The sequence below is a fragment of the Pyrus communis genome, chromosome 9 (assembly GCF_963583255.1).
Source record: "Pyrus communis chromosome 9, drPyrComm1.1, whole genome shotgun sequence".
NCBI lineage: Eukaryota > Viridiplantae > Streptophyta > Magnoliopsida > Rosales > Rosaceae > Pyrus > Pyrus communis.
Window position 1 is genome coordinate 23,005,473 of NC_084811.1, and position 16,387 is coordinate 23,021,859.

Here is a 16,387-nt window from a genome sequence, read left to right on the forward strand (position 1 = left end):
GGATCCCACCTTATTCTCAAACCTTGCGGCTCGGTTGATGGGCACTCCGGTAGCTAGGCTCATCTTGCATACAAATTCTGGTGGTTATACAAGACTATTTTAGTTTTTTAGTTTTTTTTTTTTTTATTATTTTTTTTTTTATTTTTTTATTTTTATTTATTTAATGTCCGTTTATGCAAGGCTCCAATTTTAAGCGCTAAACTTTGATGTGTCAATGGACCACACGATCATTTTTGCACGATCACTAACTATACTTATTGAGAAAGAATTTCATATTGATGAGAAATGAGATCTTACTTAAGCTTATAATTAATTAAGTTGGGCTACTATTAAATTTTCCTACAAAAAAAAAGGAGGGGGGGGGGGATCAGGGTAGTATATTTATTTACAACTGTGATGCAATGACAGTGGAAGGTTGTATTTTATTTTATTATAATATATATTCCACAAGGAGCCAAGAACTTTTACTTTTTTTTTGAAACAAATGATATTACCATTATAACATAGTACTAAGTGGCAGAAACTTTATTATTCTCTTCATTTTTACCACGCAGTTACGCTTGAGCTAGCTGATTAATATCAAATGGAACAGCATCAGTAGGAAGCGTGGCATTGTATGCTCTTCCGCCTAGAACAACATTTGAACTCTCACTAGGATGGATTGCATCCCAAAACGAATACTGAGTCCTGTTTTGGCATGGGGTATTGAAGGGAACGCATAGCCCGGTCTCACGTACCACCTCACAGCATGGTGCATCAAAAATCACAGAACCTGAAATACCAAACAACTGATAAAGCTCTACACTTATTTTCCACCCTAATTGAGATTAATTATGTTAAATACCAAGCGAAAGAAAGTATATAAGGAAATAGTTACGTACCAAGAGATGCAGCGGCACTGGATAATCCAATCCCGTAGAAATCTATATAAGTGAACTTAGCGTCGGTTAGGTTGCTGTTAAGGTCAGCGACAAGTGATTGAAGCCTTGCGTTGAAAGCTTGGACTGCACTGTTGATGTTATCTGAGCATAAAGAGACGTTGTTTGTGCTGCGATTGCACATAGCCACTTCAAAGGGTATAGAACCAATTGTACCGAGCCCAAAAAGGGCTATCTTTCTTGCCCCAGAATTGTACAACGTCTAGCATTCCAGTAAGTTATTCAGTGAGTAGAGGTAAATAACATATTTTTAGTTAATATGAATAGGTTAATCGCTTACTAGTATCTCACATGGTATGTTGTCATACTGTGAATTTAGAATGAACGTTTGAATAACAGTGAGTTCACCTTATTTGTTTTCTAAACTAAAAGTTTGACAACATAACATGCATGCTCGTGTCTAGGAAGAGAAAATTAAACTAGAATCGGGAAACATCGAAGTTTTACTACTAACTTTTATTTGCCCAGAATACTGTTGAATAAGAACTCCTGAATATTCCTCAGAGGTAAATTGGCGGCTAGTTGGGTATAACCTTGGCATAAAGTAGTTGTTAATGTAGTCATTACTGCCAATTGCAACTGTATATATGCACTTTCCCAGGTATTGGATAGCTGCTGAATTATTATTTCCCTGAAGGGAAACAATCTGTCTTACTATGCTTTGGTGATTCACCAACTGCTTATTAAAGGTTACTCTCATACCCTGCAAATTTAAATATTGGATTATAGGGATATTTGTTGTTCCAATAACATAACTTTGCAGGGAAAATCATGCATAAAGATAAAAAAATAATAAATAAAAATAAAAAACGTACGTGAATAATTAGAAAGAAAAATTAATGAGTCTGTGAAATTATATAGTTACCTGGTTCCGTCCTGATTCATCACGAATACCTGCTGCACCGGATGCATAATTCACACCGTGGAGTATTTTCCATCCTATTGCAGTAGCAAAAGGTGGAATGTAATGACTAAAGCCTAGTAATTCAGCTGTAATGAAATGTTAAACTAGTTAGCATGATGATGTAGATTTATAAATGAGTTCAAGCTAAGAAGGTTTTTTTTATTTTTTATTTTTTTTATTACAAGCGATAATACCATTTACTACATTAATAATTAAAATGGAAGATTTAAACTTGAGAGATAATGGATTGAAAAAGAATGTCATGTCCACCACTTGCTATGCCAAAAAGTGTACCAAATAAGCGACTTATAAATTACTTATCTATGTACCAAAACTGTATCATATCTCTTCCATTTTCCCCTCGCAATTTTCCTTTTCTATGTATCAAATACAAAAAAAATGTACCAATCTTGAGAAGAAGAAAAAAACATATCAATAAATCGATTTATAAATTACCCAAAAATAACTAAAATTGTTAACAAAATAAAACACATGAATTTCATAAGCAAAATAGAAAACATAAGTACGAAAATAAAAACAAATGTATTCGATCGATATTTATGGTTAGATTAGATATTGAATATAAAGTTTTTTTTTTTTTTTGGCAATAAAAAGGGGGACAACTGGTGGTAAGTTATGGTTATCCATCCTTTTTGGGCCCGGAGAGACTATGTGGAAATTTCACCAGCTTGTGGCCACAAGTAGACTCACCAGTTCGGAGTATTAAATCCGGGACCTCCCACATTTTTTTATGAGAAAATTAGAATTAGATGCCTCATTTCAGACTTTTGTAAATTAAAGATTTATGCTTTTTGAGTTTTTGATTAAACTTTTGAAACATTTGATTAAATACTTAGACTTGAAATACTTTAAATTAATTGAAATTAATTTACATTTAAATACCTGCTATATATTTTAAATAATTTCAACTATATTTAAGTCTAAAAATTTAAACTTTTCAAATCTAAATGTACACTCACGCCAAATGGAAACGTACCAACGTTAAATGAAAACGTACCAATGTCAAACGAAAACGTACCAACCTCGAAAAAAAATGTACTCAATTATAAACTATATTAAAATGAATATTCATCTTTTTGGAATGTTTAAAAATATGTTTGATTTATACACAATGCTCTAGATAGTTGTTTTTTTTGTAGATAAGTCTCTGGAACAACTTTTAGCTGATTGGAGATAAATCCTTATTATTGTAGATAATGCTAAATAATAATGATAAATCATATAATTTTGAATTAACAAAAAGGTTATTATCCGTTGATTAATGACTCTTTCTAGAAAAAAAAATAATTAATTAAAGTAATTTAAACTTTTACATTGTTAACGACTCTTTCTATAAAAAATAATAATAATTAATTAAAGTAATTCCTCATTATTAGAACAAAAAATAATAAAACTTATGTTTTGAAAACAAACGTACCAAAAATTCAAATGTACCGAGAAGCCAAATGAACCAAAAATTCAAATGTATCAAGTAACTAAATGTACCATTATAATCAAACGTACCTAACAAAGAGTTTTGTTACATTCTATTTAATTTACTAAAATAAATATTTTAATAAAAAATAAAAAAAATCTTAAATCATCATAATAAGAGATGCATAAAAATAGGAGGAAAAAAGGGAATGCTAATGTAAATAGACTTCTAATGAAATAAAATTAAAGTACCAAAATTGTAGAGAAAATGTTTAATCAAATTTGCAAAAGGAATAGATGTTTAGTCTATAACATTTAAAAACAAGGCATCTAATTCAAAACATCCCTTTTTTTATTTACTGAGGAGTCGCAATTTGCGTCCTTACCACTGTGTTTTTTTTTTCTCTTATCCTTTGTTTGGCAAGCTGCTATAAGTTTTCGATGATATCTTTAATTTAATAATGTCCATATAAATTCATGATTTATTGAAAAATAAATCAAAGAAAAGAATTGATAAGATCAGATAAGTCTTACACCCTCAATTCAAATATTGAAATTCTTGTACAACTGCGAAAATTTTGGATCATCACCCCATTTTATTTCTTGGGGTCAAAATAAAAAATCAAAATAGTAGGGTATGCGGTAAAAAAACGGAGAATCTATTCTCTTTACTTGATATATTGAATGTAAAGTTAAGTATTGGGTTTGTTTTTTTTTTACAAAGTATTATGGGGTTTTTAACATAAAGAAATGTCACTAAATTTGTGCAAAAACACCAAACGACTGACCAATAACATCAACCAAATTACGTCCGTTGGAAAATCTTCCGGTTGGACCTCTTGGAAAATCAATGCCGTAGGGTGTATAATCCGCTTTAGCCAACGTTAAAAGGCCATTGTTGTTTCCACTGTCGGATAATGAGTCTCCAAATATGAAGTAACATGGAACTTGTGGTGCCCCATCAACAAAACAAGAATAATGTAAGTTTGAAACCAACAACAAAATGGGGAACACCCACAAAAATGGCTTCATAATTTCTACGTGCATGCCAACGAAGAAGAAAAAGAAGAAAGACAAAGCCAAATGCCAAGGTGATGATGGGTTAAAAAAAAATTGGTGTTTTGGTAAGTAAACTAAATGGGAGGACTTACATATATATATGCTTCAAAAGAATATCGGGTTGTTTAATTTTAACCAAAATTAACCAAACTAACGCCTAGTGGAGGTGATGGTCCTCATTTATATTTGACTTTGCATTAGTAAACTTTTATATTTCTCTTCTTCTTTTTTTTTTAAATGACCAGCAGGTGACTTCGCCACGATAGTCCATCCTTTCGGAGGCCAGGAAGACACACAGAGGCATTTCAGCTTCCCCCTAGCTACCATCGTGTGATTCACCAATGCCAGGAATCGACCCTAGGACGTGTCATATGGAATACGGGTCTAAAATTCGTCTCATATACCAATGGGTCACCCTGTGGTGGTTTTTTTGGCCTAATTTCTCCAGCAACCCATAAAATACAAAATCACACGCGTTCATTCAGTTGGTGCCCTAAGATGATTGTCTTTTTTGTTAACATATGACATACTACTTGAAAACTAAGACCACAAACAATAACCTAGCTATGATCCTGATTCAAAGCCAATGGATGGTTAGGATTTGAGCTGACTTGTGGTTCTGTCCCAAGCTTAGCTGCATGAGTTTTGGCTACGTAGTCGTTCTCTTCCCCCATGAATAAAAGAGAGAAGCAGAGCTCCATGTTTGAGCTACTGTGAATCTTATTTTCTCTTGGCAACAACATCAACTCTTCCCCAAATCTTATCAGTTTTTGCGTACGGATCACTAATCTTCAAGTTAAAACACTTAAACCCAAAAAATTTATACCTTAATCTAAAAATTGAGATCTAAATAATGAAAATGGTTAACTACGCTCCGTCGCTTTGATCAGCTACTTGTCAGTGGCCGTGGTTGCCATGTTTTATTTGAATGCAATTATATCAATAAAATAAAAATGTAGAGGTTGGATACAGTTTCTTCATGCGGAGAAAATTCGTGTGAGGCTCAGCTTGTCACTGGATACACTGCCCACTTAAAATTGTCGCTTGTTCAGATTCATGCATGACTTTCTTAAATATATATATATATATATATATATATAATGCTTTCATAATTAAGCAAATAATAAAAGGATTTTGTTTTTAGTTTTACTATTATTAAAAACTTGCCCGATTGGCAGTTGGACTTGTCCAAATAAATTTAACTTTTGTCTGATTGCTTGTAATTTGCATTTTCTTCAAGTTATTACTTTGTTGTTCAAGTTATTACTTCGTTGTTGAATATATAACAGGTGTCTAACTTCCTTTACTTTCTGTCTTTCCCTTTTCATATAACTTGTCCTACGTTATCTTCTTACATTTATATGAAAATTGCATACTGAGTTAAACCAAGACTCCACCGGTTTGTGATTATCACTTGGCATACACAAAGAAATATTTAAAGTCTTTGGCTTAACGAGGCATAGAAATAACTTAAAGTAGATTTAACCCCACTATGGCATGGTCTCTTGATTAGAAGCTCTGTTTACTTGTGGCACAAGTTTACGATCTAACAATAACATCATACAATCTTTCTATTGGCCTGAGTCAACAGTAGCACATCTAACACTAACAATAACTCGTTTAAAAGAGCCTAATGCCTATTAAGACTTCCAAAGGCATTTTTAAACTGACATAACGCCAACATGCCCCTTTTATCCTCAATCTCTTTCAATGCCTCTAGATTATATTAGGGTAACCATAAATGAAGAGTTGAACAAGCGCAATTTGAAAATGCAATGGTACAAAATAGTAGTTGGATGAGAAGAACAAAGAATTTGGACGGGAGGCTTGTTAGGTTTCCCTCTTGGATGCTGCATCGTCACTTTTTGTTGATTTAATATTAATAAGTGAACTTTAATTTAGGGTCAAATTTGAAATATTATAAATTTCAATGGGGTGTCCAAAGAAACTTTTAAATTAAAGTGAGGAGTGTTCAGAGATGAAAATTTCCATAACAAAAAAAAATATATATATATATATATATTTTTTTTTTTATTTCACTAGAATTTAAATGTCAAATTCGATAACAAATTTTTATGGTTGGCCTATTATTAATTTAGCCCAACCATTTTACTCTTTAATTCAATTATATTATTGTATTCAAGAAAAGAATTAATCAAGTTAAGATCCTGGGCATTTTTTAGCCAATTCATAACCCAAGCTTGTTGGCTAAAGAACCCCTTGTGTCATATGGTTGACTTGGTAAAACGACATGACTGACTATCTTTTTGTTATTTTTAAGGCTTAGTTGGATCAATAATCTTTGTGATAATAGGGTAGTCGGAAGCTACCCCATGTGATAACAAAAAATTAGGATTTAGGCTCATGTGATGAAGTCTGTTAGTATTTAGGCCCAAAATTGAAAATTTTGACAATCATGCATTAATTGCAAGCACATGAGGCTCACATGTGGGGTTAAAAAGATAAGTAGCCTCCCAATTAATGGAGAGTTCTATTTTAGCCTCATATGTGTGGCTCACATGCTAATAAATAACGGAGAGTTGATGAAATTTTTAATTTTGGGCATAATCCTAACAGACTCCACCACATGGGCTTAAATCCTTTTTTTTTTTTTTTTTACCAATTAGGCCTATTTTTAATGTATACAATGGTGAAGATTTAAGATAAGCTTAGTGGGTAGCCATAATTAGGTATCGAATTTTTTATTTATAAGAGTCAAATTTAGATATCACACTTAGTATTAGTGACACACTTATATTCAATGTATATTAAAAGTAGAAGAGAATACTTATTCATTTTGAGAGGATTAAAATTTAGAACGGCAAGAAGACATGAATGAATAAATAAATAAATAAATTATAAATAAAATAAACTTGTTACATTTAATCTTACCATTTTTCGTGGAGATTGTCATGGATAGTTTCCTTAATAAGTAATTAATTTACTGATTTACGGTCTAGTGGTATTCATCTTTACTTGTAAGTGAGAGGTCTTAGGTTTGATTCTCACCAAAGGTGGATTCTCTCCAAATTATTATGGCTGATCTATCGTGAAATTTAGCCCACTTTTCCACCCCACCCTTAAGGTAGATAATATCATATATATGTTTTTAGGAAATAAAAAAATCTTCATCTATTTAAACCTCTCACTTACGATTGGACATTAATTTTATTCTAAACATTAATCTTTTAAAACTGTATATTTCCTGATAAAAAAAATAAAATTATGTTTATTTGTATTTACTTTATTATTTTTCGATTGTCATTAAGATTTCTTGTTTAGTAAGGATGGAAGTTTCTTCATTGCATTAAACATGAGTTTGGCATGTCATAAAAGTTTGGTCAATAACAGCCCCCTCTATCAATATTTGTTATACATATTTTAACTACTAGTATTTAGGTTTTCATACACACAAACCCAATATTTTCTTCAAAAGGATTTAGAGAATATTCCATTGTACAAGAGGTTGCATCACTACAAAGTTGGAGTAGGAGCAAAATGATAAAAGATGTTGGTATTTTCTATATAGGACCATCCACGATCAAGGTTCTAAAAGACGGTAGGCTGGTCGGAAGGTGGACTGGGGCCTAGCATCTAGGTGAATTTAAGTTAATTTATTATATTTCATGTAAATAAGTTTATGTTATACTTAAAATATATATACTTTGATGATAAACTACAAAATAGAATGACATATATATTATGAAGTATTGGAACATAATGAAAACATGGGAAACAAGCCTATAAGGTGTGTTCACTTAAGTATTCAACAAGCCTCTTACAATCTATTGAAAAAAAAATTGAAATTAAAAATAAAAGTTATCCATTTTATGTCTAAGTGAGACGCAACCTAGGTGGGTCTGGAAGGGCTAGGCGGGTGCCTATGCGATCTAGGCGGGCGCCTCAGCAGGTTTAGGAGCCCCTTCTTAATTTTCAAATGCCTATGTATTAATCAGAACGGTTGCCAAAACCTAGCGCCTAATCAGGGCTAGGCGAGGATTTTTAGGACAGTGGTTAATTGTATAAAAATGTTTATAAATGCTTGACTTGCAAATGCCTCGAGACAACTTTACAAAAAAAATTGCATTTGACATTTAAGGGGATGTCGTTCCCCTATTTCATTGAAGAATTATAAAGAGAGCAGAAGAGAACTTGGAAAATGCAGGTTATCGAACCCCGTACTTCATGTCATTATAGAGAGCAGAGAGATAGATCAAGAGATGACTTAGAAATTGAGACAAACGAAAAACAGTGGATGGACGATGTGTCATTTAAGAACGAAAATGATAGGAAGAATGAAAAATGGTGATGCAGGTTATCGAATCTCAAGCAACATCCCCAATGTGGCATTTTGTTTTGAATGGTTTTATTTAACTATTTCTTGCGATAAAAAAGAAAAAAGAAATGAAAAATCTTCCGCTGCTAGGATTCGTACCCGGAATTATAAACTTTGGTGATGAGTCTATTTTATACTATATATTACTCCCTATTCTTGGTATATTTTGGTGAGATTTTGATGTTTTGTTATGTATTTTTAATGTAGGACATGCGAACTTGTTTTGAGTTAAAAGTAGAACGGTGGAATTTTTTAGTAATTCCAATTGGAGTGGGTTCGTGAATCTGTCAAGAAGATTGTGTCAAAATTTCATAATTTTATCTCGAAGTATCAGATTGTGGTGAATTAATTTATACCCAGCGTGCAGTGTTGGCAGATTGGGCTGCAGAGCTTATTTGCGACTTTTGGGCTGGAAGATGATGGATTTTGGACTTGGGCTCTTCTTTGAACTTGAAGAGGAGGTCATAATCTTTAGTTCAAGTCGTTTTGGGCCTGTTTTGGAGCCCTAAAGGTCCAGAAATGTGGCTATCTGTTTGATGAGCAGATTTCTTAGTTAGAATAGGAATGTAATTCCTAGTTATCCTTTTATTATTTAATTTCCTAGTTTTTAGAAAACCTTTTCTAGGTAGGGTTTTATTTTCTAGTAGTATAAATATGGCTTTTTAGCCATTAGGGTTTGGGGGAGAACGCACGCATTATTTTGGAGAACTTCAGACTTTTTACCTACAAAGTGTTTTCATTCTTTTTTCTAGTTAATATATTTTCTTTAGCTTTTATTATAGTTGTTCGTAACTAATTTCCATTTGCTAGGGCGAAACCATAAGCCTTAGCATGAATATGTGATTTTATTAATTTGCTTATGAATGGATGCGTGTTTGCTTTCAATTATTAATCACCGCGTTTAAACTATCTAATTGTCTTAGTGATTTGGGACCATTAGGATTTTTAGACAAGTACTTTGATGCAATTTCTATTGGAACATCACCTTGAAATTGAGGAGGGCTTCTTGTGATTAGTAATTGTAAGTTCACTTAAGGCGAACATCACGCTCTTAAGGGTTGCATGGTTTTTCAAAGGGTTTTCACAAAATTTAATGAGTCTTGCATGTTTAGATTGGATATGAACATCACAAACAGGTTGCATGTTAGATATACGTTTTCGCTTGAACATCATGAGGAAAATATGTATTAGGAAAACCTAACCTTCAAAGCATGTGTGTAGAAATTCATAAGTAATTGGTAAAATTGCATAGGATTGTTAATGATGACGGCAGAACCCTAGTATTTAAATTGTTTTCCAAAACCTTTGTCTTTTGCTTTCATTACTTTGTCAATTATTTAATTATTTTTATTTAAATTCGTTTTTATTATTTTAAATTCTAAAATCAACCTTTTCGAAACTTTGTTCTAAATAATTAGTTTAAATACAAATTATTCAATCAATCCATGTGGAAACGACCTTACTTGAGCTGCTATACTATGATAACCTTGTACTCTTGCAAGTATTTTTATCCCTATTTTTGTAGGTGGTAAAAATCCTATCATTTGGTTTAACTATTGCTACACCAGATGCTTGTGACAACTTGAGCAGTTAATTGTATATAAATGTTTATAAATGATTGACCTACAAATGCCTCAAGACAACTTTACAAAAAAAAAATTGCATTTGACATTTAAGGGGATGTTGTTCGCCTATTTCACTGAAGAATTATAGAGAGAGCAAAACAAAACTTGGAAATTGAGATACCTGAAAAAAGTAGATGAACAACATGTTAAGAACAAAAATAAAAGGAAAAATGAAAAATGAAGATGCAGGTTATTAAACCTCGTACCTTTCGCATGCATAACGAGCTACATCCCGACTTGGCGTTTTGTTTTCAATGGTTTTATTTAACTGTTGCTTTTGATAAAATAGAGAGAAAAAAAAAGGGTAAATTACACTTTCATACCTCAAGTTTGGGGTCTATTTCAATTCCTTACAACATCTTTAAAACATTTCACTTTCATACCTTAAGTACTATTTTATTTCAAAATAATATCTCCGTTACATTTTCCATCCATTGATCTGTTAAATGCTGACGTGGCTGCCACATATATGCCATGTGGCTGCCAAATGTCTGCCACGTGGCAAAAATAATAATTTTTAAAATTTTTTTTAATAAACCTAAATTTTCTAAATATTAAAATAAAAAAATAAAAAAAACTAAAACCTTATTCCCCTCATCCTCCTCTCTTCTCCCAAATCTCCGCATCTTCATCTTCTTCCCCCGACCCCCCTACCTGCAACCTAGAAAAAAAAAAAAAAAAAAAAAAAAAAACCAGATCTCGTCTTGCCATCGCCGGGTTTGTGGAATGGGTGTAGATTTAAGGAGTGGGGGGTGTGTAGAGAAGGGAAGAGGGTTGTTGCGGAGGGAGGGAAGGTCGCGGGTTGGGTGGGTGTTATTTTGGTTCAAGGTTCAGGTATGGGGTTTGGCAATGACGTGGCATATATGTGGCAGCCACGTCAACATTTAACGGATTAATGGATGGAAAATGTAACGGAGGTATTATTTTGAAATAAAATAGTACTTAATTAAGGTATAAAAATGAAATGTTTTAAAGATGTTGTAAGGAATTGAAATAGACCTCAAACCTGAGGTATGAAAATGTAATTTACCCAAAAAAATAAAGTTTTCCTCTGCTGGGGTTTAAACCTATAATCATAATCTTTGTTTTAACAATTGCTACAGCGGATACTTTGTGTCAACTTGATGATTTAATTGTATATAAATTTGACCTACAAATGCCCTGAGACCCTATACAAAAATGAACAACTCACCTCTCAATTGCAAGTGACATATATAGGGGCTTGTATTTGTTGTATTTCAAGTCTTAAAAATATTTATCATTTTTTATAAAATACACACGCACGCGCGTAAAAGATTTGTAACTTGAGTGATTAAAAATATTTCATGTGTTCAAATCAAACTTTCCCTTATATTGGGGTGTATATTAGTGGCAGATGGGTCTTCCCTCCTCTGGTGGCATTGTCTTTTGACAATTTGGAACTATATAAAGAATGGTCCATTTAACCCTTGATTGTATAATATGGGTGTGGTGGTAGGTGTAAGACTTATGTTGAATTGTCAATTATTATTTATTGAATTACTTTAAAAGTTAAACAACTTGGTTTTCAAGATATTTGACTTTTAACGTGATTTAATATTGGTTAGTAAGAATCATGGAACCAAAATATATTTAATTGACCAATTGAAACCCTAATTAAGTAAGACATATTGTACATGCCTTGGTGGGACAACATTTTGATTTAATAGTGATTTGGTCTCTCTATTAACTATAATAGGCGGTTTTAGAGGAATGCTAAAACCATGTCCTCCGTATTCTATAGATAAGTAAATTACAGCTAATTTATTGTAGTTTGATTTATCAAATTCGTGATCCTAATATTTTGTTGTTGTTCTTATGATTTCATAAGTATCTTACAATAGGAGCATGCTTTAGTGATTTCGTATCGAGCGGATAAGTTCCCATCCAACCATATAAAACTAAAGGATCCAAAACTAATTAAAGGATGACAGAAAAGGACAGATGACATCTCTCATATTCGGAGTGGGATTTTCTCCCCTCTGTTTTTTCCCTCTCCTTCCCTCCTTTTTCCTCCTTTTCCCTCCCTTCCTATTTGAACGATTACGGTTAAGTCACGTCAACATTTTATATTAATTTTTTATAGAAAGAGAAAGACAAAATAGAAAATGTTAAAGAAGAGGATAGAAGGGGATGGAAAAAGAAGGGGAGAGAATCATAGTCCCTCATGTTCAAGGGTAAGTCCAACAAGTTCTAAGTTCTAACCGTTGACTTAACAAACAGAACGGAGACAAAACTCTCGTCGTTGAATCGCTGTTTTATTAGGCCCTCTTAACGGTTAGCATCAGTAACTCTTTTGATCTCATCCTTCTTGACTGCATAACTGCACAGAAAATACTAACAATCGTCAGCGAGGAAATGAGGAATCAAGGGAAATAAATGAAATCAGATTAATAGATTATATAACAAATTTGGAAATAAACTCAAAGATAAAAGTGGTTTGGAGAAAGTAACAAGTAATATGCAAATAAGCGCATCGAAAGCAAGCAATCAGTACCTGTTTGAGGTGAGTTCATCAGCCAAACACTCTGCAAGTAATCAGTACTTGCATTACTTCTTCAATGCTACAACCAGGCTTGTCCTTGCTTTTAAAACGATTGTTTAGGCCTCCAAAATACCCACTAACTGTTTTATCACCTTGGCCACAGTTTCAGCTTTTTTTAATCTCTTCTTCTTTTTGGTCCTTTCCTGGGTTGAAGGTTGAACAGGAGAAGGTGTTTCAGCATCGACTATGGCCTAAGTCTATTATCATTATATATATCATTATTGGAGCTTTCTAGGCATTATTATTCATAAAACCTTGTGAGGGGGCCCTGCACCTTCCCCTATAACAGCTCATTCCTTAAACAAAATGTCCAGTTGATATGAAGACACATTCTCCGTTGATTTGAGAAAATATTTCTCTCCTTCACTTTTATATCCCACCACTAATCGCTTGCAATGATAGTTTGGCCCCTCTATGGATCCGCCGCCGCGTGCCACTTCCCCACGTCGAGCCAATGGCTGCTTCTGCTTTCTGACAACTTAACTTTCCCGTCGAGTAGGCTTCAGAAGGCTGCTACTGAGAAGGTGTTGGTGCATGTTGACAAATGCAGTATATTGTTGTGATTAGTTTCCCGTAGATATTGTTCTTTTCATTTTACCTGTCTTTTTTGTACTTCTCAAACCCCTGGGATGAATATTTAAGGCATTTTGTTTGAACTTTTGTGTCATGGCCTGTTTAATTTTTGTTCATATATTGGTGACTAAACTTTCAATCTGGTTTAATTTTTGGTCCTAAACTATAAATTTGTGAATTGAGATCCATGTTAACCAAACGTGCACTTTTGGTCCCAAATGTTAATTCCCATTTAACTAAGGGGTTGTTTGATAATTAATCATTTCGCTTTCAGTTTTTACTTTTTTTAATATTTAAAAAAAAAAATCTTATTTAGTAACTTCTTTTGGTTTTCAGTGTTTAAAAAAAATGAAAACTGAAAATCAAAATCTGAAACTACTTCCTTAAGTTTTCACTTTTTATGAAAACTGAAAATAGTTACCAAATTCGTTTTTCAAAAAAGTTAAAATTGGAAATCAAAGACTAAATTTGAAAACTGTAAATCAAATAGTTATCTAACAGTGCTTAAATAAATAAATAAAAGTAAGGACAAAAACAGCATTCATCATCATCGTGCATGACCTGTGGGTGTAAACTGAAGAAACTTAGCTTCTTGCACTCACAAAGAAGCGAACTCAAAATGGTCAACCAAGTATCAAAGTTTAATAAAGTATTTAGGAACTTACTCATAATCTCTCTCACACATCGATCCTTCTTTATTTTTCTACATAAGGAGGTCTGTAGAAAAAAGAAATCCTATATCCACAAATACAAGGACTGTACCTAAATATTACTTCCTCATGTAAGTAGGAGAAAATCCTAATTCGACAAGTAAATCTAAATCTCCATGGATATTGTTTCCTTATTAAGGTAGGAGATTAGATCTATATAATGCCAAATGATTTGAGGAAGGTCGAATAAATATTTTATCATTCTCCAACAGAAAGAATCTGTCCAAACGATGCTGACGTTACAAGAAGCGACTGCAGTTGTTGGCCACAATAGTGGTGTGGCGGTCATGGTGACCCAGGGGGAATGTTGGTGGTGCGGTGGCGGTTGCAACGAAAGTCGAGTAAATAACCACCACCTATATGCCAGTGAAGCTGGGGATATTGTTGTTAGTCTGGATTTTGTGAAGGAGATGATGGAGGATTTCAAGAACCAGAAAACATTACACCCACGACAAGCTTTCCAAATCATCTCACAGACGAAAGAACTGTTGCGAGCCCTGCCGTCCCTGGTTGATATAAGTGTTCCTGCTGGCAATCACATTACTGTCTGTGGCGATGTGCATGGTCAGTTCTATGATCTGGTAAATATTTTCGAGCTCAACGGGCTTCCATCGGAGGAGAATCCGTATCTGTTCAACGGAGATTTTGTCGACAGGGGATCTTTTTCTTTGGAGGTAGTCCTAACGTTGTTTGCATTCAAGTGTATGTGTCCATCAGCGATACATCTCGCAAGAGGAAACCATGAGACAAAGAACATGAACGTGATATACGGTTTTGAGGGGGAGGTCCGGTCGAAGTTAGGTGAAAATTTTGTGGAGTTGTTTGCTGAAGCGTTTTGCTGTTTACCGCTGGCTCATGTAATCAACAGCAAGGTTTTTGTAACGCATGGCGGTCTTTTCAGTGTCGATGGAGTGAAATTGAGCGACATTAGAGAGATAAATAGGTTTTGTGAACCTCCGCAGGAAGGGTTGATGGGTGAATTGCTGTGGAGTGATCCTCAAGCTACGCCCGGAAGAGGCCCAAGCAAGCGAGGTTCAGGTGTTTCTTTTGGCGGCGATGTAACAAGACGATTTTTGCTGGAAAACAATTTAAGTTTAGTTGTGCGATCTCACGAACTGAAGGACGAGGGATATGAGTTTGAGCATGATGAAAGACTCGTCACAGTTTTTTCTGCTCCGAATTACTGTGATCAGTTCGGTAACAAGGGTGCCTTTATTCGTTTCGAAGGACCAGATTTGGCTCAGATTTTTACTTTCTCAGAAGTGCCACATCCCGACGTCAAGCCAATGGCATACGCAAATAAATTCCTTCTATCCGCTATCCGACGACAACTTACCGGTTGAGTACAACTTTGCTTCAGAAGGCTACTAGAGATGGTGGTGCTGCACGTCGAGTTGTTTTGTTTTTCATTTTACCTGTCTTTTCTTGTACTTGAACCCTAGGACGAACATTTCAGGCATTTTCTGTGAAATCTTGTGTTCTTGTGCTTGCTCGGAAGCCTGGTCACGATGAAATGTACCAATCAACGAGGGGTGTCGACGTGTTGTCTATTCATTTTCAATCTTTTACACAACGTAAAAATCAAGTTTAGTTAATCACGACCTAAAAAAGCTGGAAAACTCCCCTGATACCGCCAACACTGCCCCTACCAACCTCCGAAAGGACGGTGGGTGGCGGTAGGGGCATCGTACCATGGTGGGCGCCTGCCCCAAGCGGTAAGTGCACTTCCACCATGGCAACACTTCCAAAAGAACCAGGTGAGTCTCCAAGTAACGACCATTGCAAGTGCGAAATGATTATCAAAAGTTCAAAAAGCATACTATTAATAAAATTCAAATCATCCGCAACACAATCCAAACTAAAGGATAACTGGTTTCATAACATAAATGACAGAGATGTCTCACAGCCCCTTAACGGTTGGCCTTGGCAACTCTTTCGATCTCATCCTTCTTGATTGCATAACTGCACATAGAACACAACTAATCGTCAGCGAAGAAACAATGATACAAGTGTGAGTTTATTTGTTTCGAAGGACCAGATTGCGCTCAGATATTTACTTTCTCAGCAGTGGCACATCCCGACATCAAGCCAATGGCAAACGCAAATAACTTCCATCCTCTGTCCAACGACAACTTTCCGGTTGAGTACAACATTGCTTCGGAAGGCTACTAGAGAAGGTGGTGCTGCATGATGATAATTCCAGTTTCTTTCATTTACCTGTCTTGTGCTTCTCAACCCTAGGACG

General features: G+C 34.3%; 1 protein-coding gene and 1 pseudogene across 1 annotated transcript; one reads left to right on the forward strand and one right to left on the reverse strand.

Moving 5' to 3' along the window:
- Positions 1 to 469: 469 nt before the first annotated feature.
- On the reverse strand, positions 470 to 4,323 carry LOC137744689 (GDSL esterase/lipase At5g45670-like). Its single transcript, XM_068484459.1, has 5 exons — positions 4,065 to 4,323; positions 1,804 to 1,928; positions 1,393 to 1,641; positions 882 to 1,140; positions 470 to 772 (listed from the first exon to the last, which is right to left on the reverse strand). Exons 1-5 carry the CDS (start codon positions 4,321 to 4,323, stop codon positions 555 to 557), a joined length of 1,110 nt encoding a protein of 369 aa, XP_068340560.1. The 3' UTR covers positions 470 to 554.
- A 10,049-nt stretch (positions 4,324 to 14,372) lies between these two features.
- LOC137744536 (serine/threonine-protein phosphatase 5 pseudogene) lies at positions 14,373 to 15,485 on the forward strand (annotated as a pseudogene).
- The last annotated feature ends 902 nt before the right edge of the window (positions 15,486 to 16,387 follow it).